Source organism: Ptiloglossa arizonensis, chromosome 7 (genome assembly GCF_051014685.1).
Source record: "Ptiloglossa arizonensis isolate GNS036 chromosome 7, iyPtiAriz1_principal, whole genome shotgun sequence".
NCBI lineage: Eukaryota > Metazoa > Arthropoda > Insecta > Hymenoptera > Colletidae > Ptiloglossa > Ptiloglossa arizonensis.
The window spans coordinates 12,702,573-12,727,639 of record NC_135054.1 but is presented as its reverse complement, the minus strand read 5'-3'; the positions used below and the strand labels follow the sequence as shown (position 1 = coordinate 12,727,639).

At 33.3% G+C, this 25,067-nt stretch overlaps 4 protein-coding genes across 9 annotated transcripts in view; 1 reads left to right on the top strand and 3 right to left on the bottom strand.

Annotated features, from left to right (window-relative positions):
* Positions 1-20: 20 nt before the first annotated feature.
* Positions 21-4,256, bottom strand: Sf3a1 (splicing factor 3A subunit 1). Of its 2 annotated transcripts, none has more exons than XM_076316167.1 (11): positions 4,001-4,256; positions 2,894-3,224; positions 2,666-2,825; positions 2,313-2,594; positions 2,099-2,209; positions 1,851-2,022; positions 1,095-1,778; positions 858-934; positions 667-774; positions 414-587; positions 21-340 (listed from the first exon to the last, which is right to left on the bottom strand). In XM_076316167.1, the coding sequence occupies exons 1-11, from the start codon at positions 4,113-4,115 to the stop codon at positions 239-241; spliced, it is 2,316 nt and encodes a 771-aa protein (XP_076172282.1). In that variant the 5' UTR covers positions 4,116-4,256; the 3' UTR covers positions 21-238. The 2 variants fall into 2 exon arrangements, with proteins under 2 accessions (XP_076172282.1, XP_076172283.1); XM_076316168.1 differs by having other exon boundaries at positions 23-340; positions 873-934; positions 4,001-4,255.
* Positions 4,257-4,863: 607 nt separating this feature from the next.
* Positions 4,864-5,884, bottom strand: LOC143149256 (MICOS complex subunit MIC13 homolog QIL1). The gene is made up of 3 exons (XM_076316457.1): positions 5,756-5,884; positions 5,481-5,640; positions 4,864-5,266 (listed from the first exon to the last, which is right to left on the bottom strand). Exons 1-3 carry the CDS (start codon positions 5,767-5,769, stop codon positions 5,093-5,095), a joined length of 348 nt encoding a protein of 115 aa, XP_076172572.1. The 5' UTR covers positions 5,770-5,884; the 3' UTR covers positions 4,864-5,092.
* Positions 5,885-6,189: 305 nt separating this feature from the next.
* On the top strand, positions 6,190-24,344 carry LOC143149487 (uncharacterized). 5 transcript variants are annotated; one of them, XR_012992793.1, is made up of 9 exons: positions 6,190-6,292; positions 6,376-6,454; positions 6,532-7,069; positions 7,162-7,423; positions 7,504-7,564; positions 7,643-8,365; positions 8,585-8,950; positions 9,075-9,191; positions 10,460-10,474. XR_012992793.1 is itself a non-coding variant. In XM_076316902.1 (8 exons), the coding sequence occupies exons 1-7, from the start codon at positions 6,263-6,265 to the stop codon at positions 8,938-8,940; spliced, it is 2,049 nt and encodes a 682-aa protein (XP_076173017.1). In that variant the 5' UTR covers positions 6,190-6,262; the 3' UTR covers positions 8,941-8,950; positions 24,168-24,344. The 5 variants fall into 5 exon arrangements, 4 of the variants coding, with proteins under 4 accessions (XP_076173017.1, XP_076173015.1, XP_076173016.1 ...); XM_076316902.1 differs by lacking the exons at positions 9,075-9,191; positions 10,460-10,474 and adding an exon at positions 24,168-24,344; XM_076316900.1 differs by lacking the exon at positions 9,075-9,191 and having other exon boundaries at positions 10,460-12,561.
* The window catches only part of LOC143149485 (uncharacterized), a 189,057-nt gene continuing 173,295 nt past the window's right edge, over positions 9,306-25,067 (bottom strand). The window contains exons 8-14 of the mRNA XM_076316896.1: positions 23,547-23,723; positions 20,942-21,267; positions 20,114-20,271; positions 17,667-18,221; positions 14,840-15,012; positions 14,058-14,207; positions 9,306-13,664 (exon numbers count right to left, since the gene is read on the bottom strand). Of these exons, the coding sequence (XP_076173011.1) occupies positions 13,545-13,664; positions 14,058-14,207; positions 14,840-15,012; positions 17,667-18,221; positions 20,114-20,271; positions 20,942-21,267; positions 23,547-23,723 (1,659 nt within the window). The 3' untranslated portion in view covers positions 9,306-13,544. The remainder of the gene's footprint in view (positions 13,665-14,057; positions 14,208-14,839; positions 15,013-17,666; positions 18,222-20,113; positions 20,272-20,941; positions 21,268-23,546; positions 23,724-25,067) is intronic.

Sequence of the window (25,067 nt, the reverse complement as noted above, 5' to 3'; positions counted from 1 at the left end):
TTTATTATAGTTGAATTTTTATTAACCCTTATTTATTACTATTATAGAATAAAGCAAAAAATTATAATAAAAATAAAATTTCATTCAATTAAAGATGTATTTTATTTCCTTTCAATAATTGTAAGACTGATTATTAGGGTATTAATAATATTCTCTTTTGTGTTCAGTAGTACAGAGCAAATTAATATTTAGGTAAAAGTAATATAAATCTTTTCATACGTAATCAACTACATATTCTTTACTTCTTCCTACCACCTCGTTCCTTTGGTAGGAGGTTTATTACATTACCAGATGTTAAATTATAATATGCAAGAGTATTGCTGTCTTTGAAGAACATTCCCTGAAATAAAAATGTTTATTGTTAAATACGAGACTACAAATGAAAATGTTGAAACATGTAATTTATCTCTTACCTCGTACTGTAACTTCTGTTTACCAGGAGGCATACCAGTTTGTTCGTGTATAAGAGCCTTCATGGTCGCCACAGTGTCACTTACTTGTAAAGTAATATTTAATGTTTGGCCGTTCAACTTCCATTCTGCTTTCTCTGTCATCATTGGCACGGCTATATTCAACTGAACAGGACCCTAAATAAACAAATTATATAATTTTACATGACATTCATATGTCTGTAATGTGTACAAACATTAAAATATAATATAGTACTTTATTTCTAGCCAAGAATTGTTGTTCAGGCACTAACGAATCTTCTGTTCTCAGTTTTTTAGCTTGAGGTTCTTCTTCCATAGGTTCGTTAGGATGTTTTAATCCCATCTGAAGAATAAAAAATCATGTCAATTTTTAAGCAACAGAAGATATGATTTAGTTAGGTATATAATAATCAAATATTATCTTACTTTATAAATACTTACGGCAGATGCCATTGGTGGTTGCATAGGTGGTGGAGTTGGCATAAACGGTGACATTGCTGGTGCTTAAAAGGTAATAAAATTTTATTCATTGTTTTGCAGTGTACAATTAATCCCAGGATACTGAATATTTATTGTGCACTTATCTTTAAAAATTGACTGCAGAATACTTTTGAAGATGAATATGTAAACGTCGGGGGAGACAAAAATTGGAATATCACTTACTCATAAGTGGTGGTGGTCGAATAGGAGGCATAGGAGCCATCATCATCATCGGTGCTTGTGGCATCATCGGCTGAGGAATGCCCATAGTGGGCATGCTCATAGTTGGTGGTGGTGGTGGTTGCGTTGGAACTGGTACCGGTTTCGGGGCTGGTGGTTTCGGCGGTGCTTTTAGCGTGGCTTGAGGTTTAGAAGCAGCTGCAGCCATGTGTGATAGTTCTGCTGCTCGATTAGCAGGTTTCGGCCCGATCTTTTCTTTTTCTTCATCCGGAAGAAGTCCTTTAACTTTATGTATCTGATGAATTTGTTCTTCCAGAGTAATATTCGCTCTAGCAGCCCTAGTCGCTGCTTCGACACTAGACGTATGTCCGTCCCATGTAACTTTGTCGTCCTTCTTTTTGTCCTCTTCTCCAATCTTCTTACCAATAGCAGTTTCCTCGTCACCGACACCGAAGATATCGGTACGTCTTTCAGCGAGTTGTTTCAAACTAGCTTCAATCGCTGTACCAGGTGCAAATACTGTTTCTTGCGCCAACTTATCGAGATGTTTGTCTCTTTGTTCCACCCAACGTGGATCCAACAACCCGATTCGCATATGTTCTTGAACTTTACTCGCCGGTATGCGTTCTCCAGTGATAGGAGATATTAAGTATTCATCAGGAGCAACAGGACGTACAGTTTTATTTCCTATAAAAATAAATATGTAATTCAGTGCGACAATATTATTATTAGATATATATTTGCACGTTATTTACTTACCATGTTGTTTAGGATCATAACCTTTCTTTACTACAACATTTCCTGGTGTAGGAGGCAATGGTGGAGGTTGCATACTATTACTATCACGAGGCTTCGATTCTTTCGATTTATGAGTGTCACCTGGAGGTGACACATCATCCTCATCACTTGAATCCTCCTCCATATCTTGTACCTTAAAATATAAATAATTTATTGTAAATATAAAAACATATATTTCCTTTCGTAAATATTCAAAACAATATACTTACTTGATTATTGTCTTTGGCGCGATCTTTTTCACCTTCTGTACGGTTTTGCATTTCATCTTCTCCTTCACTGTCGATTTGCATTTCAACATCTTCACCTTCTTCTATTCTTTCCTAAGATTTTAGAAAATTATCATCAAAACACAAAATTTATAATTTTTTATTAAGGTATTTTGTCAGAATATAGAATAATATAACTTGAATCAGAATTTGTTACCTGCATAAGTACCCTTGCACCAACTTCGTCTGGTGTTGTTGGTGCTGGGAAATTACCAACTTCAAATTGTTGATAATCAACAGTCTCGACCACAACAAAATCGTGCCAATCAATTTGCGCATAAGCAACTCTTTCGCGTTCCAATTCTTCTTCTTCTTTTCGTCTTTGAGCTTCTTGATATTTTAACCATTCAGCACGATATTTAACTTGTTCTAAAATTTTGTCCATATTAGCTGCTTCATCACGAAGACGCGGTAACAGATCCTTAGGTGGAATTAGTACCTGTAAATTCACGTTTATTTAAATAAGTAATTATGAAATAGTTTTAAACGATTGATAGAAGAACTTTTTACCTTTGTATATTGTTCCAAGAGTTTTGTGAAGTATTGAAACAACGAATGTTGAGGACGTAAGAAATCAAACTGAAAATTCCGTTGTTCTCTATTCATCAAATTTGTAAGAAACTGACGACCATTACGAGCTACAAACTGGGCTGTCAGTTTTACAATATCCCTAAAGTAAAAATGTCATTGCATTTGCATAATTGATACACAATAAAAAGAAAGTTAATTTATACATACAGATCTAAAGCTGAGATAGAAGGTGGATCAGCAATAAATTCAAATTCTGAAGGTGGATCTTTTGGAATAAATGGTTGCTCAACTTGTTTTAAAATTTCTTGTTGCTTTTGATGTGCTATAAGATTAACCATTTTCCCAAGTCCTGCTCCTACAGTTGGTTCTTGACCTTTTCCTTCTTTAAATTCTTTTACTTTGTGTTGATAATATGCATGATATGGATCTCCAAAGTTTAAGAAATTAAATTTTGGATTTCCAAGTTCATTTTGTCTAATTCTGGATTCAAATTCTGGTCCATTTCTAGCCACAAAACTGGCCGTCTTATCAACAATGTCTATATTTTTGCATAAGGAAAACCACATATATGTTTGTGCACAACTAAACAATAATTTTTATAAAATACATACTTATAACATTATTATTGTTAGAAGAAAAACTTGGGTAATTAAATAACTATAATTCAATTATAATATAATATTTAGATATTTATAATGTTACAAAATTATAAGTAATAACAATAATATATTGTCTTTATACATTACAACATAATTTTAGAATATCAATAATTCAATGATATTTTGCTAAAATCATTTTACTTGTTGAAGTATTTATTTTTACTTTATTATTTCAGTAAATCAAAAATATATAATAGTATTATATTTTAAAAATAAATATTTCAATAAATTTTTGTATAACAGACTGAATACTAAAGTGGTCACTGGTGATTGCTACTCCAAATTTATAATATTTCTATAGAGCGCTTACAAAGAATGAATCTTAATACTTGTAAACTTTTAAACAATATTATTATTATTAGCAACGCTATAATATAAAAAGTATATCAACATACTATTGAATATTTTTATTTTTCATGCTATAGTTTGAATATTCTTAAATATGGAAAACTGGTGTGAGCAATATTTCTTCTTTTATTTTGGAAAACAACTACATGAAAAAAGTATAACGACATGGTAATATATTTTTAACCTTATAATAACTATATATTAAAATAGACATTTATCACAGAAATCAATATTGCTATTATAATTGTTACGAATAAACTGAATAAAAGATGATATTTTATCAATAAATAAAATTTTTAAAGGATACTTCTAACCTCCGGTGGAGGGTATATAATGCCCACAATCGGCTGGGACGAGGGTGCATTATTTTCTTCACCCTCGATTGCCGGTGATTGCACAACCGTAATTTCTTGCGCAGGCATGTTACGTAGTATTGTTTTATTCGTTTAATTTCCAAACACTCATTAACGTATCTTGTAACTCATTATGCAAAACGGAGTGTTTCACAAACACAACGCGACGCCGCCATTTTATATAACTTTTAACTGTACAGGAACTTGATGCCAGATTCAACATAGTGTGCCTACCTAATTCATTCTTAACGAGACTTAGGGAATTTAACTTAATTGCATGGTGTGATTCTTCGATTGGTAATGTAATGTTGAGTCATCTGTGAGCAGCTATATAAAGCAAGGTACTAGATGAATGCGATTCAACATTTGCAATAGTGAGACTAGGTTTCTTTTGATTTAGTGTTATATTGTTGGTATCTATTATGCACGTCACACTACAAGTAGTAGTTGAGCGATGGATGAACGGCGGCAAAGAAAACATTGTACATTGTGCACACGTTTAAAAAAAACCGTTCTGTTACTCTGAGTTTTTTTTTTTAAATTTACAAAATCTGATACTACAGTAACAAATTCATGCTATGCAAAGAACTTTTTATCTAAATGTAAAAATAATGTGTAATAAGTTCACGCATCAATTTTCGTATACACAAAAAAATTGTCTGCCGAAAATTGAGGATGGTACTGCAATTATGCTTTCAGATTCATTTTAGATAGTATAATTGATATTTTCAGTCAAAATGGTAAGATAAATTTAAATGGCTAATTGATATCTTAACTAAATTCTAAGGAAAATTAAGGGATTCTTATTTACTACTTTAAGTGTCTTTATTATCCATACATGAATTATAAAATGCTTTTATAAAAAGCATTTTACTTTAAAACCATTAAATATGCATAATTAAGTTAATTATAATGCTGAAAAAGTTGCTATATACAAAATAAATTTAACATAAAATAAATAATTTCTTCATTCACAGCTCTTAAGTAAAGAATTGTATCCAAAATGTCTAAGGCAATACTAATAATGTTATATATAATATAATTTTCTACTTATTACTCTGTTCGTTTATATATTTTTGTACAATTTCAGAAAGACGGGTTGCATTATTAACCACATGAGTAGGTAAATCAGAAATATAATTCATGGTGATCATAACACCTTTATTCCAAGATTTTCTTGCACAATTTGTAATAACTTTGAGGCTTGGCAGTTGATTATACTAAACAAAATTAAAAAATAAAATTAGTTTTTTAATATAATACATACATCAAGTCATTTAATTAAATATTTGTAATGGTAAGTCTTTTCTCATCTTTTTGTAAGACTAACAAAATGTGTTGATAATTGAAAAATTAAAACTATTAGTATTAGATTAAATAAAGTAATCGCATAACATTTAAATGCAAAGAATTACAAAACGTGTATTATATTACCTCGTATACTATATCCTGGGGTATATTGTGTTTAATATAAGGTGTAACATTATTATATATTTTTCCATATAATTTAGCAGTTTCTTCTGATTTAGACCATACACCTGCGTAATATGTGTAATATGTGATACTACCCACAACAGTGCTTTTTATCATAAACCTAAGAACATAACCTTTCAATTAGGTTTCAGTTTTATCATATACACAAAGTATCATGTAATATAAGTATCATACTACACGGATCCACGTTTTTAGATTTTAGAATATTTACTAACCTGATAAAAGTCATGGTATAATATAAATTATTTTGACACGACCGTTCTTATACTTTCTATTGTCATATGAAACTTATGTAAAACCTTCTGGTGATTTCCGGTTATAACTTAAAATATTTTTGGTATAAACTTTTATATATTTTAATACATATTTTACAAGTGGATAAATGTTCAAAAAATTATTAAAATTAGTATAGGTTTATTTTGTATTTGGAAACTATAATTATACATTATAATAATCTTTTTGGAAAATATCATGACTTACGTAGTACTTTACAATTTAACTATGAATATAAGCCTTTATGCGGCGCGTATACAACGGTTTATTTAAGTTTTCTTGTATATATTTTACGATTTATATTTACATTTATGACGAGTGATTTACAATGTATATTGTTTTATCAGTTTTATTTACTTATTGTTTATCTTTTTATTAGTTTTAAATAATAGCAACTTATCTAACCTCAAAATTATTTTATGTACATATACAGATAATAATATTGTATAATGTGGCCTCAAGAATATATAGAATTAAAGGTAATACTTAGGCATTTTTATGTTCATTTCTTATTTGTTTATAATGTTAGTAACAAATAAATTAATGGTAATTTCTTTTTTAGCACATAGAAGATTTATTAGTTTGTGGAATATGTTACGAATACATAAAAACATCTGTTATAACATCATGTTCTCATAATTGTAAAATATCTTTTTTGCAATTAATGGTATAGTATTAAAAAGTTTCTTTATTTATTTATTTTTATTTTAAATTTTAGATTGTTCTTTATGTATCAGAAAGTATTTACATTATAAAACACAATGTCCTACATGTTTTGCTGAAACTTTTGAAAAGGACTTAAGGAAAAATAAAGTTCTGGATGAAATTATAGCACAGTTTTTGCAAATTAAAGATAAACTAAAGACATGTATACGAAATCAAATACAATTTCTGCCATATACTAGAAGCGAGGTTATTCTGAATACACCGAAATCAGTGCATAAACGTAAAGACAAGCATTTAATTAAAAAAGAGACATTAAAAGATAAAATTATTGATAAAAATTTAATTTCTGAAAATAATGCATCACCTTCTACAAATGTACAGAATGATTTAAATAGTCCAAGCACTAGTGGAAAATCCAGAATACCTTTAATGTTTACACCTAAAAGTACAAAACGTCCAACTGTACCAATTGTTGAAAAAACTGTGAATGTTCTATGTCCAGTATGCAAAGTTACTATTTCAGAATTGCATATAAATAGACATCTTGATGATTGTTTAAAGCGAGCAACAATAAAAGATCAACCACAAATGTAAGAATAATGAAATTTATGTATATAAGTATTTAGTATCATAGTATTGAAATATTTGATTCAATGAATGTGATGAATGTTTATTATTATAGAGTAGAATCAAACCGTAAACCACTTCCAAAATTGGTATTCAGTTTAATGAAGGATGCTGTGGTACGAAAAAAATTAAAAGAATTTGGTTTATCATCACATGGAGATCGAAAGGTTATGGAAGCTCGATTGCAAAAATATATTGTTCTTTATAATGCAGAATGTGACAAATCAAATCCAAGAGTTGTTTCAGAGTTAGTTAAGCAATGTGAGGATGAAGAGAATCTTGAGAGAAAAATAAATCAAACTTTATTATTTACAAATGTAAATATCTATTCTTATTTTTAAAATATCCAAATTTTTTTGATATTTGTTTTTGAATTTATTGTATTTGATATTTTCAGAAATTCCAATTTAATAAACATACAGAACAAAATGTTATAGATGAGGAGAGAAAGAAATATTGTAAGTTTTCTTTTTTGTATTAATTAATATTATTTTAACGATTTTTATCTTAGTAATTTTTTTATCTTTTTTTATTAGTGGAAACATATAAAGATAGTTTTGATAGTTTAATTAGAAAGATCAAGTCTGCTGATCCTCCCAGAGTATTATCTGTAAGACGTAGTTTATTAAATGAAAGTATACAAACAAATGAAAACATTTTGGACAAACATCAACCAATGGATCAAAATTCAGATAATTCAGATGATTCAGTGATTGAAATGGACAAAAATAATTTCTTGCCTATAAATGTAGGCGAATATATTGAGGACTCTGATTCAGATACTGCCTGTCCATTACAAATGTATTCCAGTACTGCTTCAACTAAATTACTTAATGTTGAATTGTCTTCTAATAACCATATTCCAGAGAATAAATGTGAAGTACACTATGAAAAACATATTGACCAGAGTAAAGTTAAATCAGAAAAAATAGAAAAAAATGATGTAAATTCAGATACATTTAGTGATATTTCTGTGTCTAATAAAGTGGTACATTCAATAATGGATACCACAATAGGTAAAGATACATCAAAAACTGATTCTAAAAATACATGCAATATTTCAAACTCTAAAATGTTATTACAAACAAAGAACAAATTATCTCAAAGGGCTAAAGTGAAAGAGATGGATTCTGTTACTCCAAGTAGAGGAGATTTTGATTCTAACAGTATGTCGGACCAAGAAGAAGCAGATGAGAAATCAATATCTGTTTTACAAAATATTGTATGTGATGACAGTATTGACAATAAATATAATTATGGTAAGTAATTTGGGTCTATCAAAGTTATGAAATTGTGTTACAATTGAGATTATAAAAAAGATGAATATTTTGTAGTAAAATTTTCTGCATTTAATATCAAGAAAATTATTTTATATTATTAATAGTATATGATAATATAAATATAATATTAGTAAATCACATTCAAAAAGATACTAAAAAGTTCTTAGGATGTTAAAATATATAAAATGATTTTTACAGAAAATTCACATTTAAATAATAGTACAATAAATTTAACAAATTTGGAGAAAGAAAATGTAAATTCATCTCCTGAATGTAGTGAAAGTCGTTGGCTCAGAAAAAGAAGTCGCGATTCGGTACAAAATGATAATAAAATCGTTTCAAGTACAAAGAAAAAATATAAGAAGTCTTCTCAATATCATCATAGTGAGACTGGTCAATTAAATAATGACGAATTTTTGAGGACTTTAAATGGTAATGAGAAGCATTTACAAACAAGGTCACAACTAAGGAAGCAAGTTCCAAGTGTGGATGCAGCAAAAGAAGCAACTGTATTAAGAAAATCGGCTAGGTCGAAACTGACAAACAATATTTAATAATAATAAGGTAACATTTCTTTGAAAACAATTTGTAACTATATATATACATATTAATAATTTATATGTTGGTTTTATTATTTTTTTTTTGTAATATTTGTTTTATGATTATTTACACTTCTTTCTTGCTGAAGAATCTTTATTCATTTAGCATAAATAAATATACTAAAAAGATTATAAAACTGTTTATCAAAGACACCAAATTTTATTGAATATATTATAGTAATTTGATCAGAGAGGGATCAACAATGGTAAGATGATAAACACAAACTTACATCTCACATATGTATAACTATTAACAATAGTATAAGAAGCCTAACTTAACATTAAAATAGTCATTTATGATATTGTTTACGCATAAAATATCTGTCTTTGTTTTGCATTTTATTACTTAAACACTTTGGTATCATTTATACATTTAACCTCATTTACATTGTGTATATATATAAATTATATTCGAATTTATTTTATACACACACACACGCACGCAAGTTCAAATATAATTTTCCTTTTAGTTAATAGAACTTTGAAGGCTTCTAACATCTAATGGAACAACTATCACATTCATGAAACTCTTTAATTTATTTTTTTTTTTTTTAATATTCTATTGCAATCTTTTGACGATGATTTATTATATTTTCATTTATATCTATATTATTTATATATTCTCTTCTGTTAATAAATACAAGTGCAACATTGTTATAGGAATGAGTTTTTCTATAGCTGTAATTGTTTTGCGCTAACAGTTGAATATTTCCTTAACATTAAGTGTAGTATTTGGCAGTGTTTCTGAAACTATTCTTTGCGAAACCAGAGAATTTAAGTACTTTCAAAGATCATCTTGTTTTCTCCTTATTAACTTTTATCAATAAATTTTGAGTTTGATAATAATTCTTCTGCTTAAGATATTAATTATCGTATTGCTACTTCATACATAATGTTAAGAAAACAGAATATTTAACACACTTTAGTAGATAAACTATAGTATCAAGCAAATATATTATACAATTTTTGTTGTTGTAATCTCAATGTAAAATTGTCATACGCACAATACCTTTTACATTATTTTATACTGCAATATAATCATATATACATGTTTATATGTTTGAGAAATAATTTATTCTGTTTTCTCCCTTAATGATTATATTCGAAAAATAAATGTATCTTCAAAAATGTGTTTATCATTTTTCAACAAGACTTTAAATTTTTATTTTTTTTTTTTAAATTATTAGCAGTGTTTTATGTCATACTATCACTTAATTTATTCATTTATTAAATTACATTTAGTATTTCACCAGAGTTTACGCATAAGAAGTTTGAGAACCACTGCTGCATGGTATGACATCACGTGAAGTAACGCTCAATGTTTACTACACTCTAAAATATACGACAAGCATTTTTCCTGTGCATAGAAATTCACGCGATTCTTGATTAAATTTGGAAAAATATAGAAAGAATATTTTGTAACATTTGAAATATTTGTAGTACTAATTATCTATATATTTTACATGTTATGTAGATTTCCAAAGAGTGGACGATAAAAGTACTAAATTATATTTAGTGTAACGCGTCGTAAGTCGATGAAAAATGATTTAAATTTTAAACAATGTAAATATTTCGAATCTCATTTATACGAAGACAGATCATCTAAGACGAATTTAATTGAAAAATGGATTCAATGATATTTTGAAATCAAACTTATTTTAATATTAATTTTCGATGTTAATAAATATATTTTTTAAACTGACAAATAAGACTTGTGTAATGTGAGATGTATACAAAATTTTCTTTAATTTTTTTAAATATTGCACTCAATAGAGAACTTACAGTTACTCGGAGTTTTAGCATAGTTCCCGTTGCATCGAACTAAAGTGCATCATTGCGTTTTGGACCGCGGCGCGAAACTTGAAATGGTCTTAAGTAACCTACTATGATACAGAATTCAAACACGATACAATTAACAATTGTATTTCATATACATAGTTTATCCGTGTCGTTAATTAATATACACGAGTAGTAATTGTTTCGGTAGGAAACATTAATTAACAACGCTACAACAGTCCAAAATTTGCATATCGAGTACCACACTTGTCTTCATATAGCACACCGATTTTATTTATAACAAGTAGGAGGTGTAAATTAAAGTATGTACAAGAAATAATCTATCGAATTTATATTATTTGGCAGAAAGAATGATATATCAATTTTCCGATTATACGATTGTAAATATTTCATAAGTTGCACTCTGCAAAATCGCGGATTAATTATAATACACGTAATCATTTCCATTACATCATACGCACAGAACACGTATAGGTATACAGTATATTTCATACGATATGTTCGACGTGTTCGCGTTACGTCTTGTCTCTTTTAAACTTTGGGAACGTAATGTTAAAAAAAAAAAAAAAAAAAAAAAACACCTATTTTACAATTATTTACATAGGCGCGGTGGTTCAGCGGCATAGTAACGGTAACATACTTCTTTTCATATATCTTCCGTGGCATTTTGATTAATTCTTTGATTTACTAACTTCGACACACTCCTCCTTCATTTTATTGCACTTAAAGTGATTGCTATGCGAATTCGCTGATTAATTTAAGGAATACTGGTTACTCTCTCTTAAGAATATTTATAAATTGGTAAACATTAAACGAAGAAATTCGCTCGATTAAAGGAATCAATCATTAGTTACATTACATCTAGAATCCTGTTCCATCGACGACGTTCATTGTCTCCTTCAAAATATTATCACGATGTATCACATTGCAACGCTTCCTTGGGATTCAAGAACATTTTTAAATAGAATAATTTACAGTTAAAACTCGTAAAGATGCAATTACAGTGTATTCTCGTTCCATGATCGTCACTCTGATCGGTACTGCGCGAGTGATTCGATCGCTTTTTACATTTTGCCAACAGTGGCAGTTGGCAGTCGAAGGAAAAGGACGGTGAAAGAGATTTAATCGCAAAGAATGAATGGTAGTCACGGAAAAGGTCAATGTGTGAGAAAGAGTGGGAGCTATTGTGTCCGTTTAAAAACAGAGATTGAACGAAACTCAATCTTCGAGTCATTCCACAAATCGATCACTTTCTGCACACGCAATCAGTTGTTAAAGACGGTTGTTAAAGTGTGCCACGTTTCAGGTAGTGAACGAGCGTGGTTTCAGGTACGTGTGAACGTACAGTGAAAAAATGATGAAAATCGCGTTCTCTTTGGTCTAATTTTGATAAGAATAAAACCAAAAATAAAAGAAATTCCATCCTTTATTACGTAGCTGCGAACTGGTGTTATATCTTACACTTGACTGGTTCTAACGAGAATCTCCCCAGTTGGGGATGGTGATGATCGTACGTAGAACGAATAAAATCTGACGCTCATGAAACGAGAATTTACTGTATATAGACACGATAAATCTCTGCTATATAGGTTTTGTTGGATATAGGATTCGAAACCTTGAATTTTAATATCGCACCACTTCGATCCGCGTAACAAGATTTTCATCTCTGATTGTAATTTCTCAAGAATTCGTAAAAATGTTTTCTCCGCGTATTTATATTCTTTATACATATATATATATATATATATATATATATATATTTAATTGGTACGCAATAATATATTAACCGTTCCCCATAAATCTCGAATCAAGTTTGCTAAATTGAACAATTCAACTTTATCGTTGATTCATCTATTAAAAATTGTCTAATTTTTCGGACGAATATCTCCGATGAAAATTCCCGCTCGAAACACTCGAAATACTTCGTTTATGATATTCGTTCAACGTACACTAATATATAAAGTCTTTTTTAATAACGTGTCATCATTTTTCGCGGTTTCAAATCCCGTAACGGATCGAGACGTTTACAAAAATATTATTCTACTCTGCAACTGTCGGGTACCCGCGTGTACACGAACACAGCGTCTAAACTCTCTACAGAACCACGCGACAATAAAAATTCGTACGACATTTTTACATTCGATCGAACAAACATCTACAATGGCAATCGTCAGTCCCTCAATTTTGCCTTCGTGATTCTCTACTTTTTAAAGCAGTCTTATTACCATAAGCGAACTGTTAACGGTCCGCTTCGAAGGATATTCTTCAAACCACAATTGGACATTTATCGGGCTACGTTAACAATATACTCGGAAATATATAACAATTAGATTTAAAATTCTTTATTAATTGGGGTGTTGCGACGTACGCGACTTTGAATCGCACAATTTTGCGCTAATTATACAAGCTGCGTTCCCATTCGCGCAAATAGTGTAGTCGCACGAAACGATGCGCTTCGAAGGAAGTACAATTAACTAAACCACCACAGCGCGTCTAAGGCTTTTCTTTTCATTGATTGTATTTACAGATCTATTCGCAGTGTAGTTTTCATTGCGTTCGGTCGACGCGTCGACCGTGTTATTTACGAACAGATTTCATTTGCGTTTCCAAATCAACCACGTGAGAAGATAACGTAACGAGGTGCACGAGGTTCCGTTCGCGAATTGACGTTACACCATTGAAAATGAACAACGCGAGGTCGTGACGGACACGGAAAATTCTCTTTCCCTTAACAGGTTCTTCTATTATAATCCTGACTAGCGTCACGTTACATTTTCTCGTTTACTTCGTCTCATGACCGTAATACCTATGGAGCCCCGTATTTTACGTAACAGATCTATTATATCAGCTGTCGACATATCTTTCACGCTCTCGTCGTTTACCTGTAATAGAACAAAAACTAATGAACGATAGACACTGACGTGTAACGCAATTTTATCAGTAGTATGCGTTCTGATGCAAGTTCGAGATTTTAACAACGAATTCTAAAACTGGTGTACCTTTGTCGCAAATAAATAAACAGACATACATAGTTTCGTTATTTTCGCGATTATCGTATGGTTATTATTCATGTTTCGACAAGGAGAACATTTTAAATTGTAATTAAAGAGTTGTTGTAATAAATCTTTTGTATCAAAGTAGGTTTGGATTCGATTCACTCTTAACACGTAAGTGTTGATATTGTACTATAAATGTTACGAATCATAATTGGTGAATATATGTATAGTTTTATATACAGAAGAGGTATTGAAAGTGAAATTGAACTATTATTATACCATCATAAGCACATCTCCTTGCTTCAGCCTTCCATCTTTGGCAGCAACACTGTCGGGATGTACCACTGATATAACTGTTCGGTTTCCTTCCGGTTGCAAGCTGAATCCTAGTCGGCTATTCCATCCACGGGTCAGCTCTACCATGAACACCTTTAAGAAAAATTATGATAATAATTTATACACAAATTTATGAATAATTTGAATACACGACGCTGTATTTAAATACAAAAGTTGAGTCGTATTGGTTTAGTGCTTCGGCTAACATTTACGTAAAAAAATATTTGTACAAAAATTCGAAACTTTTATTTCAATGCACGTAATCTCTATTTCGAACCATTTTCATGTATTTAATCTACGATTTGTGTAATATGTTATCTTCTTTCACAATATAAGGAGATGTATTTATTTCCCGTGGTTTGCGTACAAGTGGGCAACAATAATTTCTGAAATTGAAAAAGCAAGTGACCAGTCAGTACGAATGACTCTGAATCATTATTATAAATACGAAATTTCGGTTAACATATCGATGTTATAATAGTGTCATACAATGTCCAATTTGCACTGAACTGTTTTCTTGAAAATAACGTTAACGTTCTAAGAAGTATACGTAGAGTTTCACGTTCATACTTATGTTATACAATGTACAATTTGCAAAGAACTGTTTCATAAAAAAATATGTTAACCATCCAAGTAGACTTTTATTTAATACAACAATGTTCGTGTACGAACAAAGAGACTCGACACATAAACGTTCTGTTACAATTCGACGAAGAGAATTTTACCTCAGTTCCTTGTTCAAGTTCTTCATTCGGGACAGCTGAATCTGTGGTGTCTTTCCCGACCTTCTCTTCCTCGTTCTCAGTTTTATCTATTCCATCATCTGGGGCGAACATCACACCCTTCCACTTCAGCAAACCCTTGCTACCGGCGGGATCCTCCGTTCCCAAGATTTTTCCTGTGCGACATATGTATACAACTAAATCACAACACGCGTCATCAATTTTACATTACACCGAACTCTAGAGATTTATACTCTGGGCCAATTTCAGAGGATTGTTACGATTGAACCAAGATCGTTTCTTTCGCACCAATTTCGAACTTACTTTTGATTCTTAAATTGATTACCACTTTAGAGAGTGTCGTGTAATGTGTTGTCACAATTCATTGTTTCGCACGATACCGCGAAAAGTAGCCAAAAGTATACAAATTCGACAGGAATATGTTTTGAAATGATAACTTGGTCGACGATTCGAGACCAGTGTTCACTTTCCACTCTTATAGAAGTTCTCGTTACGACGAAGGATATATTTTACAGTGTAATATTAAAAACATGGTACGGTTTGACAATTGTCGAGTGAACAGTGTATTCTTGTAGCTAATACAGCTCGGTTGTGCGCAAAATCAAGGTGACTGGACTTGACGTAATAATAGTGAGATACTGCACACTCATGTGAAAGATAAGATAAAAGTAGCATCAATTTCAAACGGCTGTTGAATTGTTTATCCATTTTTCGTTAGTCGAGTTTCACGTTGGATTAATTTTTGATAATTCAACGAATGTATACGTGTTACTCGAATTTATGTATTTATTGTTCAATTTGTGCAACATTAAAATGCTGTTATCTATTTATAAAGAATTACAAGTAATTCAAAGTTGCTTATTTGCACAAACTTGTCAATTTTGAATTATAATATTTTAATTTATATATATAACATAAACGGTAAGTACAAATGTAATTCCAATATTATTATATTAAAGGATATTATTCTTTTTAGCACTCAAGTTCACAAAGAGGTCGTGACTTAAGCATACACAAATGTATTTTTCAGCTGCTACAAAAAATAAAGATGGAAAAAAAATATAAGTCTACCCGGTGAAAAATAACGATGACGGACAGTGTGAGTACTTTTGTGCAAAATATATCGAAGAGTATTATCACGAATCCAGTTTTACTTATCTATTAAGATGAGAACGATTGGAAAATCGTTCGATGTAAACAACATGCTCGCATATATGTGTACTTTGTACTACTGTGCAGTACCATTGACATTGCGATAAGTCAGTATTTATCAAGATTGAAGCGAGATAGTAATGTTGATAGATAGTAAATCGAAACACGAAAGAAACAGAGAAGCTCGTAAAAGTGTCTCGGATGTTAATCGCAAAACGAGGTTCATTTGTTTTTCGATCGTTGAAAAATAAGAATTCACCTCGTATGTTGCAAACAATGAGGTACAAGTAACATATTTGTATAATTCTTTTGAATTAAAAATTAGGAATGAATATTAAACGAGATAAGTAGCATGCATTCGACCTCTTAAGGACATTAGTGACACATACGTGTACTCATGGTTTTTAAGTTCAAGTATTTATAATTAAATTCCTTAATGGTGCATCATGGCAGCAATGTTACAACATCGATAGGTGTCACGAAGCTCAAATTCTTTAATTCGAGAAGTTTTCTCGCAATTGAACACAATTATTAACCATTTACCATTCACCGTGTCACAGGAACATTTACCCTTTAATCGAGTTTATCTACACCGTGTTCAAAAAATGAAATTACGAACAGTTTGAATATTTTTCTTCTTTTTCTCTACCAAGTTGCACTCTTCGAACTGTGAGATTACTATGATAAGTCTAATACCGCTGTTGAAGTTCTTACTTCTTTTTAACCATTTTATAGTAGAGGGCAGGTATACGAAGGTTTGCACAAGTGCAGCTCGTATGCACTCGGTGCTGACGTGAGTCAATAGAAGAAGAATATACTCCTACGGTCGTTGAACTCCGATGACCGATATGTTTGTACAAATAGATCTTTAAATTATCCATATTTTTTCATTCAATTTCTTTTCTTTCGACCCCCACAGAGCTGTGCATAACATTGATTTACGATACGAACAACAAGACTCGCTTAGCAATCTATCCCTTAAGGGCGTTCCTTGGTTCTTTCTCGGTCTATCGCGGTTTCGTAATACATTATTTTTCTACAATTAAAGTTATCACAATAGACTCGATCGAATGCATTCAAAGATCGAAAATACGAGTTGCTTATACTTTGGACATTTTTCACCCCATTGAACGAAAGAATGCATCGAGGTTGAATAAAGGTACTCAAGTGTCTGAGGTTTCTGTAAATTTACTATTTAAGGAATGAAAAATCGAACCTGGTACAAGACTAGCATTATTTTTCTGCAATTAAAGTTATCACAATAGACCCGATCGACTGCATTCGAAGCTCGAAAATACGAGTTGCGCACACATTGGACATTTTTCACCCCATTGAGCGTAGTTCGATCGAAATGATCCACCGAGATTGAATAAAGATTACCCGAGTGTCTCCGAAGTTTCTGTAAATTTACTATTTAAGAAATGAAATATCGAACCTGGTACAAGACTAGCATTATTTTTCTACAATTAAAGTTATCACAATAGACCCGATCGACTGCATTCGAAGCTCGAAAATACGAGTTGCGCACACATTGGACATTTTTCACCCCATTGAGCGTAGTTGAATCGAAATGATCCACCGAGATTGAATAAAGGTTACCCGAGTGTCTCCGAAGTTTCTGTAAATTTACGCATTGTTAAGGAATGAAATATCGAACCTGGTATATCCTGGTCGCTGGAGTGGGTAGTCTTATTTTTCCCCGTGGCGTCGATACCGGCGCCGCAAGCTGGATTGGCGCTCTGATAAGCCGGGTTCTTATAACTGAATGCAGCTGTGCTCGAGGTACTCGTCGATGAGAGTACCGGTGGCATCGAAGCCGGCTCGGAGGGTAGATCGTTGTCGTGTTCGTCGCTGGACAAACCTTTCGTCTCTCTTCTACCATAATCGGCCACGGTGGTCTTGTTCTGCCCGTTCTCGGTGACTATCGTGTCACCACCGGGATACTCGAGATCGGAGTCTAGGCTGCAAAACTGAAAATGGGGCTTCCATTGGGGTGCTGATAAATCGAGGAAACTCGGTCGTGCCGGTGCCTTCGAGGAATCGCTGGAATCGCACACGTCGTAGAGAGGCGGTGGATCGATGATGTCGGTTCCAGGTGTGTTCGGTTGGGAATTCGTTATCTGAGTCCTGATCGAGCACTGGTCAGAGTCGGATGTCTCCGCCTGGCTGGCCGTTGACGTCGTGTGCATGCTCGGATGCTTCTCCGGGGCTTCTATAACCACGGATATGGCTATGTATTAGGTGCAACGGAAACTTCTCTTGTGTTTTTATGTACAGTGGCTGGACAAAGCGTTTCGGACGGTACATTATAAGGAAATTCTTCTTACCTGTGAGACTCTTTTTGATGAAAGTTTCCATGGAGGTATAAAGACATTTTTTTTTCGTCCACGGGAAATTTCTTCACGAAGGTGAAATCGGGTCTTGAACATTTTTCTAACGCAACTCTTTTTCGGGACTTTTTTGCAACGGAACGATAAAGAGCCGGAGATTTTTCGCGCGAAAAGTTTTCCTCTATTTTGCGCTACTATGAAGTTGTATTTGAAAAACAGAAGAGAAAATCGAAAAAAGCCCCAGCAAAAAGATCATATTAAAGGAACGAAGAAACGTTCAATTTTCAGGTCTCGATTTTATCCTCTCGAGTAGATTTTTTGTCGACAAATGGATTACGTCATTTGTGGCTCGGTGTGCTTTATATGCACGCAAAATTTCATTAAAATCGGACTTGTCGGGGAATTTCCTCGTAATATACTGTCCGAATACTTTTTTCAGCTGCAACTACTTTTGTATGCACTCTGAGTTGTAGGTAGGTGGTCGGGCTTCGATAAAAATAGGTAGAAGGGACAGGTAGAATCCTCCCGGATTATTTAAGGAACATTTTGCGTTTGTCATTCAGTTTGTCGTCAACTCTTTGTACCGTTGACGTGGCTGAAGATAAAGTGCATTTGGGACATTGCATTCTCTACGAGTTCCGAGAAGGCAGTAACGCGATGCAGGCAGAAAATAAAACACGTGTAAAGTACGTGCAGAGGCTGGTGCGATGGCTCGAGCTGCCGAAAGTGATTCGTGAAATTTCGAACAGGTGAATTTTCCTTGGAAGATGAACCACGGTCGGGAAAGCCATCTGGTGTTAACGATGAAGTGCTACGCTGCGTGATCCGAGCAAATCCAATGTTAAGCTCCGTAGATGCGGGATTCAAGCTTGTAATTTATCAAACAACTGCTTCGGAATACATTAAAAGGGGGTTGGTTTTGTATCAAAGCTCAGCGTTTGGTGCTACACGAATCAAGAGGAAAATATTCGATGGATCGAGTTTCCATATGTGCTCCAAATCTCGCTGGTAAAAAAGGAGAGCCATTTCTGGACCGCCTAGTTACTGGAGATGAAAAGTGGATAGCGTGGAAGAACGTAGAGAGAAAACGAGCATACATGTACCGTGAGCCAGCGTCAATATTAAACGCTGGAGTTTATCAAAAAATAGTTTACTCTGTTGTCGGTGGGACCTCAAAGGAATACCCTATTACGAGTTACCGAAAGAAGCTGAAACTGTTAGTGCTGATCGTTATTGTTCCCGTTTTGAGCTTTTGAAGGCTGTGTTACTGTAATTTTTTATAGAACTTTATTTTCAACATTAAACCGAACCTTTCGAAAGAAGAGTAATATTACTTGTAATTCTTCATACTGGATTGTTCACAAAGTCATTTAGTTTTCTAAAGTGGAGAATATATAATTTAATGTTTGTACACTCTAAAAAAATTGTGTTTCATTTTCACCAAAAAACAAACAAACGAAATGACTTTCCGAACGACCTAATAGAACTTTATTTTTAATATCAATGTGTACTCTATGCGAGTGGTAACCTCTTTTGGACATTAGATCGCGGAGAATTTCTAATGTCCAGGAGCAGAGGGTTTGGACAGAATCGTGACAGTTATAAAGGGAGGGTAGGTGTCTCGTTTCTATTTAAACGGAACCTTAGATCTATTCAAGGTTCGGTGAGAGCGAGCAAAGTGGTAGGAGAACCAACTACGCGACAGTTAAAGAGACATCGTTGGATAGGTTGGTACGTTTGTGGATAAAGCGGTATAAATTAAACGTTAAAGTACCTTGATCGTTTTCGGTGGGTGTACGCGTAGCAAGACGACGAAGTCTTCTCGGAGAATTGCAAGATGCACCGGGTGATTGCTTACAGCTTGAACCGCTCGATGTACCCGGGGATAGTTTCCGAACTGCTAGATCACAGAGCATGTCTACAGCCTCTTGTCTGTAAAAATATTGTACAATTTCACCTTTGAAACAATGGAATAGAATTTCACAATTACCTTCACCTTCGTCTATCAAGTATCATTGCATATTGCAAGGGAGTCGAAATTTACAAAAGTCTCGCCCGTGAGTTTCAATACGATAAACAAACATACTTGTACACAGATCGACTTCAATTTTTTCACATAGAGAAATGTTTCAGGGCATCGTTATTCAATCATTGTACCCGTACAGGGGCAATAAAATAAATAAATAATAAAATCCGACGAATTTTTCCAACAATCGCGGAAACAAAGAGTAGCTCGAGTAGCATGGATCGTTGTGAAATGTAGTCGCTTTAACGCGAACAAAATAAAGCCACCCTTGCGAATACGTTGTAATTACGAGAACGATAAACCAACGGTTTCTCTGTTTCGATATAAAATATAGAACGTACGAACCTGGTGCGATACTTTATACGCGAGTTATCGAATGTGATCGAACGCACGATTGTCGTAAATGGCGGGTGGAAGAGAATAAGAGGAAAAATATGAAACGAAACGAAAGTAAATCGGTCGAGTGTTCTTGCGATTTTGGGGTTACGATCGTACGGGGTCCACGTGAATTATGCACACGGAAAATTGTTTTTCCCTTCGATCGTGAAAGGGGCTTAATTACAGGGAAAAGTTTACCTCAAACTTGTTCGTGGTGGACGGAGAGGGTGGTCGGGTTCGGTCGGTGAAAGCGCGGAGACAGGGGTTTGCGCCAGATCTCTGTATAGTCGAAGTCTCACGGTTGGGCCACATTGTCGCAGCAATTGGACAGCCTCTTCGTGGCTCATGGGCGACAATGGTGCACCGTCAACGGCGACTATTTTGTCCCCAGGTCGAATTCGGCCGTCGCTTAATGCCGGCTCTCTCACTAATGCCCTCACGTAATGACCCAGTGCGCTGCTGTCCGCTTTCCTCAAAGTGAAACCCAGACTACCACCGACCTTCGTCATTTCTATGTCGAATTCCTGCGAGAGATTGCGAAAGCGTTTCGTTTAATCGATAACGCGTTCTTCGATGTTTTTTGTTCACTCCTTTTCCAAAATATAATGTTTCGTATTGCGAAATGTACCCGTTTGGAGTGTACGCGTCGCGCAACGATTTCTCAGGTTAAGGATTGTAAGGGTGATTGGGGCACGTTGTTTGACACCTTTGGTGTACTTTGACGAGTTCGACTCGTGGAATCGAATGCAGGTAAAATTTGAACATCGCGAGTCTGACTCGTGATACAAATTATGGACCAAATGTGAACGTTGTGAGTCACTCGTAGAATCAAATGCAAGTCAAACGTGAACATCACGAGTCTTACTTGTGATAAAAATTATGGACCAAATATGAACATTATGAGTCTGACTCGTAGAATCAAATGTAGGTTAAATGTGAACATCATGAGTCTGACTCGTAGAATCAAATGCAGGTTAAATGTGAACATCACGAGTCTGACTCGTAGAATCAAATGCAGGTTAAATGTGAACATCACGAGTCTGACTCGTAGAAACAAATGCAGGTAAAATGTGAACATCACGAGTCTGACTCGTGATAAAAATTATGGACCAAATGTGAACATTATGAGTCTGGCTCTTGGAACGAAGATCGGGTCATATATTATATTAAAAATAGTGTAGCATTTCGCATTTCAGTTCATATTGCAACTGTTCTTGCGTATCAATCTGGCCCATTTAGCGTTAAATGGTACGATATGGGGTTAATTTTCAGTTCATTTGGTTCTTAACTGTGCTTACTTGTTTGTCACAAGAATACTGATCGGTTTAAAGCGTATTTTGGAAGTGTATAATAAAAATAAGTCTTAATAGTTAAGTGTTTTAAATCACTATAAAAAATATTTTAAAGTTTATTAGGTGTGGGACTATCGGATAGAAAGTTTATACAACGAAATTAATGCATTTTGTTAGAGTTTGGTTAATGGTTCATAGTTGTAGCTAAAAATACGTAAATATTAAATAGCGCGAGCAAGTCTTATATACTTGTAATGATTGTATAATATCGAGCAATAAATTATAAATCATTTTTAACGAATAATAGTTTCTTTGCTCGGACAAAGACATGTTAAAACCTGCGGTAAAATTTTTATTGTGGCAAAAAATTAGAATCAGAAACTATTGGAAAATACTCCCAGCTATTCGATTGTTCAATTATTCGACTTTCGCGTGTATCATGACCAAGAATAACTACGACGATGCATAGAGACACAAGGGATTTGTTAGAAATGCATCAGAAACTATGTATCCACTAGGAGATACCCAAATTTAAATTTTAAACGAACTTCGATCGAATTTCGTATACCTCCCGGGAGTTTCCAGATATAACAGATATGTAGTATATTCGTTGATCATTGTTTTATGAATACCAGTTATAGCGCTGGCTTTGCACGGTAGCTACAAGAGGGAATTTGTAATATATATTTTCATTTTACAGTAGTCCATGCACGTTTGGTGCTCACTCTCTATATATATTTTCTTACACATTTTTGTTTAACCGGACAGATTATACCTTCTGATAATAATGTGTACTTTCGACGATAAGTAATAGTCAGTTTGTATATGGTTGACTTTCGTTCAAATACGTCTTGTCTTTCATTCATCGTTACTTGGGTTACTAAACTAGACCATTTTGTTTAACAATGAAAAAGTAATTTGTTTTTCGAAATCATAATTTAACATTTGACTATATTCTGCGTCTCGATCATAAAATCTATGATAAAGTTAAAGTTACAGAACTTGTTCAGAGTAACGAACAAAAAACTGGAGAAAAACTATTGTTAATGATACGTTTGACAAATTTTATTTGTAACATATTAGACAAAAACGAAGCAAAGCGGTTCAAAATAATTTTTGTGTTCAAATAGAATGAAACAGATTAATATATTCGTAGAAGTATAATCAGTACAGTAAATATCATTTCTATTGGGCGCATTCATTATATTTTCAACATTTTTAACTTAGTAAAAATATATGCGTGACAAATGATATTTTCCTAAAACGACACTCCTGTTTAATTCAATTTTATCGTTAAAAAGTATCCTCTGTCTGTAGCAAAGTTTGCTATCAACTGTCCTGTTAGTGTCCACAGTGCCTTGTAAGTTGCAACACTGTTCAATTTCAATTTAAATCTTTCGATTAGCGGCCAAGGTGGTGGAAAATGTTGGAATTCGACGAATCGGTGAGCCAGGAAATTCAGGTATCTAGCGGATGGCAACAAGGAGGGATTCTTGATAAGAGTTACTTACGCCGCAGGGTTCGATTTGAAGTGGTGGTAGGGGGTTGAGTATTCGCAAGGGTGGTGGTTCACGTCTTGCTGGGGGTGGTGGCGGTGCACCTGGTGGCGAGACATTTGTATCACCTGGAAGTCGACAAACCACCAACTCCACGGTACAGGGTGTTGTTCGTAGAACTTCGAGAGCTTCCTGTAACAAGATGCACAATAAAGAGATTAAAAATCTGCTCGAGGCTGGTCGTTGTCCAAGATTGTACACATTCGTAGACGATGAACGTAGAAATCAATCGTATGTCGTAGTTGTACAAGTAACTTTTGCAACAGTGACAAATTATCTTAATTGAGTCGACTTTTTGGATATTATGTTGACCTTTCTCAGGAACAAAAATAAAAAAAAAATATATATCTAATATTATACAAAATAAGCCATCAAAATGATAAATTTTACATTATATTGGAGAATTTGTTCTTTTTATCATTAACGAACATCCGATATGTTATTTTTTATTATTAGGAATATTGGATCGCTCTTAGAACCAAGAACTGAAATTATACATATAATTGAAGTCGTAATAGAGTTAACGAATTTGTGCATAAAGTTTTTAAATTTAACTATTGATATATTGTTACATAGGAGAAAGTACGATGTGCAGTATATGTGCAACATAAACCGATATTACACCTTGATTCCCAAGGGACAAACGGGCAACTATACGCAAGACAGCGTCTATCTTCGCGACGAGTTCCGGACGTAGCTACATTATGCTAATGAAATGCAAATCTCTAAGAGCTACGAGAAGACAAGCCTGTAGAACCCATCCGAAGCTATAGTAATCGCTATTTTGTCGCAGCCAGCTCATCGCGTTAAGCCGTGTGGACAGAAACGAAGGAAAGCGGTTTCAGGCAAGGTAACGAACGTTGGTCACTCGTCTGTAAAATGACCATTGATTTTTAAACCTTAATACCGAACAACAATTTTCATAATCGAAGAACAGGTATCACCTAGTAATCGATACACTCGAAAGAAATTTGTACAATATTATACAGACGTTTGTATTTTTCTATTTACCAACGTCTGTTGACCAACAATTGTTGCAAAAATTGTATCAATATTCACGAGAAATTTTGATTTTCTTCAATGTCCAACGAATAATTTTAAACACTTGTTTCAACTACTTCGTTTTTAGCAATACCTGGGTACAATTTTACAAATTTTTGAATACGTTTCACGTACGTTCTTTGAAATTGCAAACGGTTATTTGTGTCAACTTGAGAGAAATATCTCTGCTCTGTAACATTGTAATACGTTTCTAGTAAAATTAAAAAATGTTGTATTAACTGTTTTAACACAACTGTATTAATACAACTCGTTTGTATTAATTGTTTTCTTTCTTTTACTTCGTGTCTGATAGCCTCGTCATTATTTCAAATATTATTTAAATTTTAATACGATCGTAGTGGTTTTATCATCATTTCGGTGGTTCGTTTGAATTTTGATTCATCAGTATTCGGTGTCTTTATAAATGTACTTTAA

What these genes read in the sequence shown, in the direction of transcription:
- Sf3a1 (XM_076316167.1), bottom strand. Translation starts at nt 4,115, where the DNA reads ATGCCTGCGCAAGAAATTACGGTTGTGCAATCACCGGCAATCGAGGGT. An exon ending in GCGCCAAAGACAATAATCAA is followed by an intron (nt 2,023 to 2,098) that starts GTAAGTATATTG and finishes TTATATTTTAAG; the next exon opens with GTACAAGATATGGAGGAGGA. An exon ending in CTGCCGTAAGTATTTATAAA is followed by an intron (nt 775 to 857) that starts GTAAGATAATAT and finishes TTTATTCTTCAG; the next exon opens with ATGGGATTAAAACATCCTAA.
- LOC143149256 (XM_076316457.1), bottom strand. An exon ending in CCCAGGATATAGTATACGAG is followed by an intron (nt 5,267 to 5,480) that starts GTAATATAATAC and finishes AATTTTGTTTAG; the next exon opens with TATAATCAACTGCCAAGCCT.
- LOC143149487 (XM_076316902.1), top strand. Translation starts at nt 6,263, where the DNA reads ATGTGGCCTCAAGAATATATAGAATTAAAG. An exon ending in AACATCATGTTCTCATAATT is followed by an intron (nt 6,455 to 6,531) that starts GTAAAATATCTT and finishes TTTAAATTTTAG; the next exon opens with ATTGTTCTTTATGTATCAGA. An exon ending in AAACTTTATTATTTACAAAT is followed by an intron (nt 7,424 to 7,503) that starts GTAAATATCTAT and finishes TGATATTTTCAG; the next exon opens with AAATTCCAATTTAATAAACA.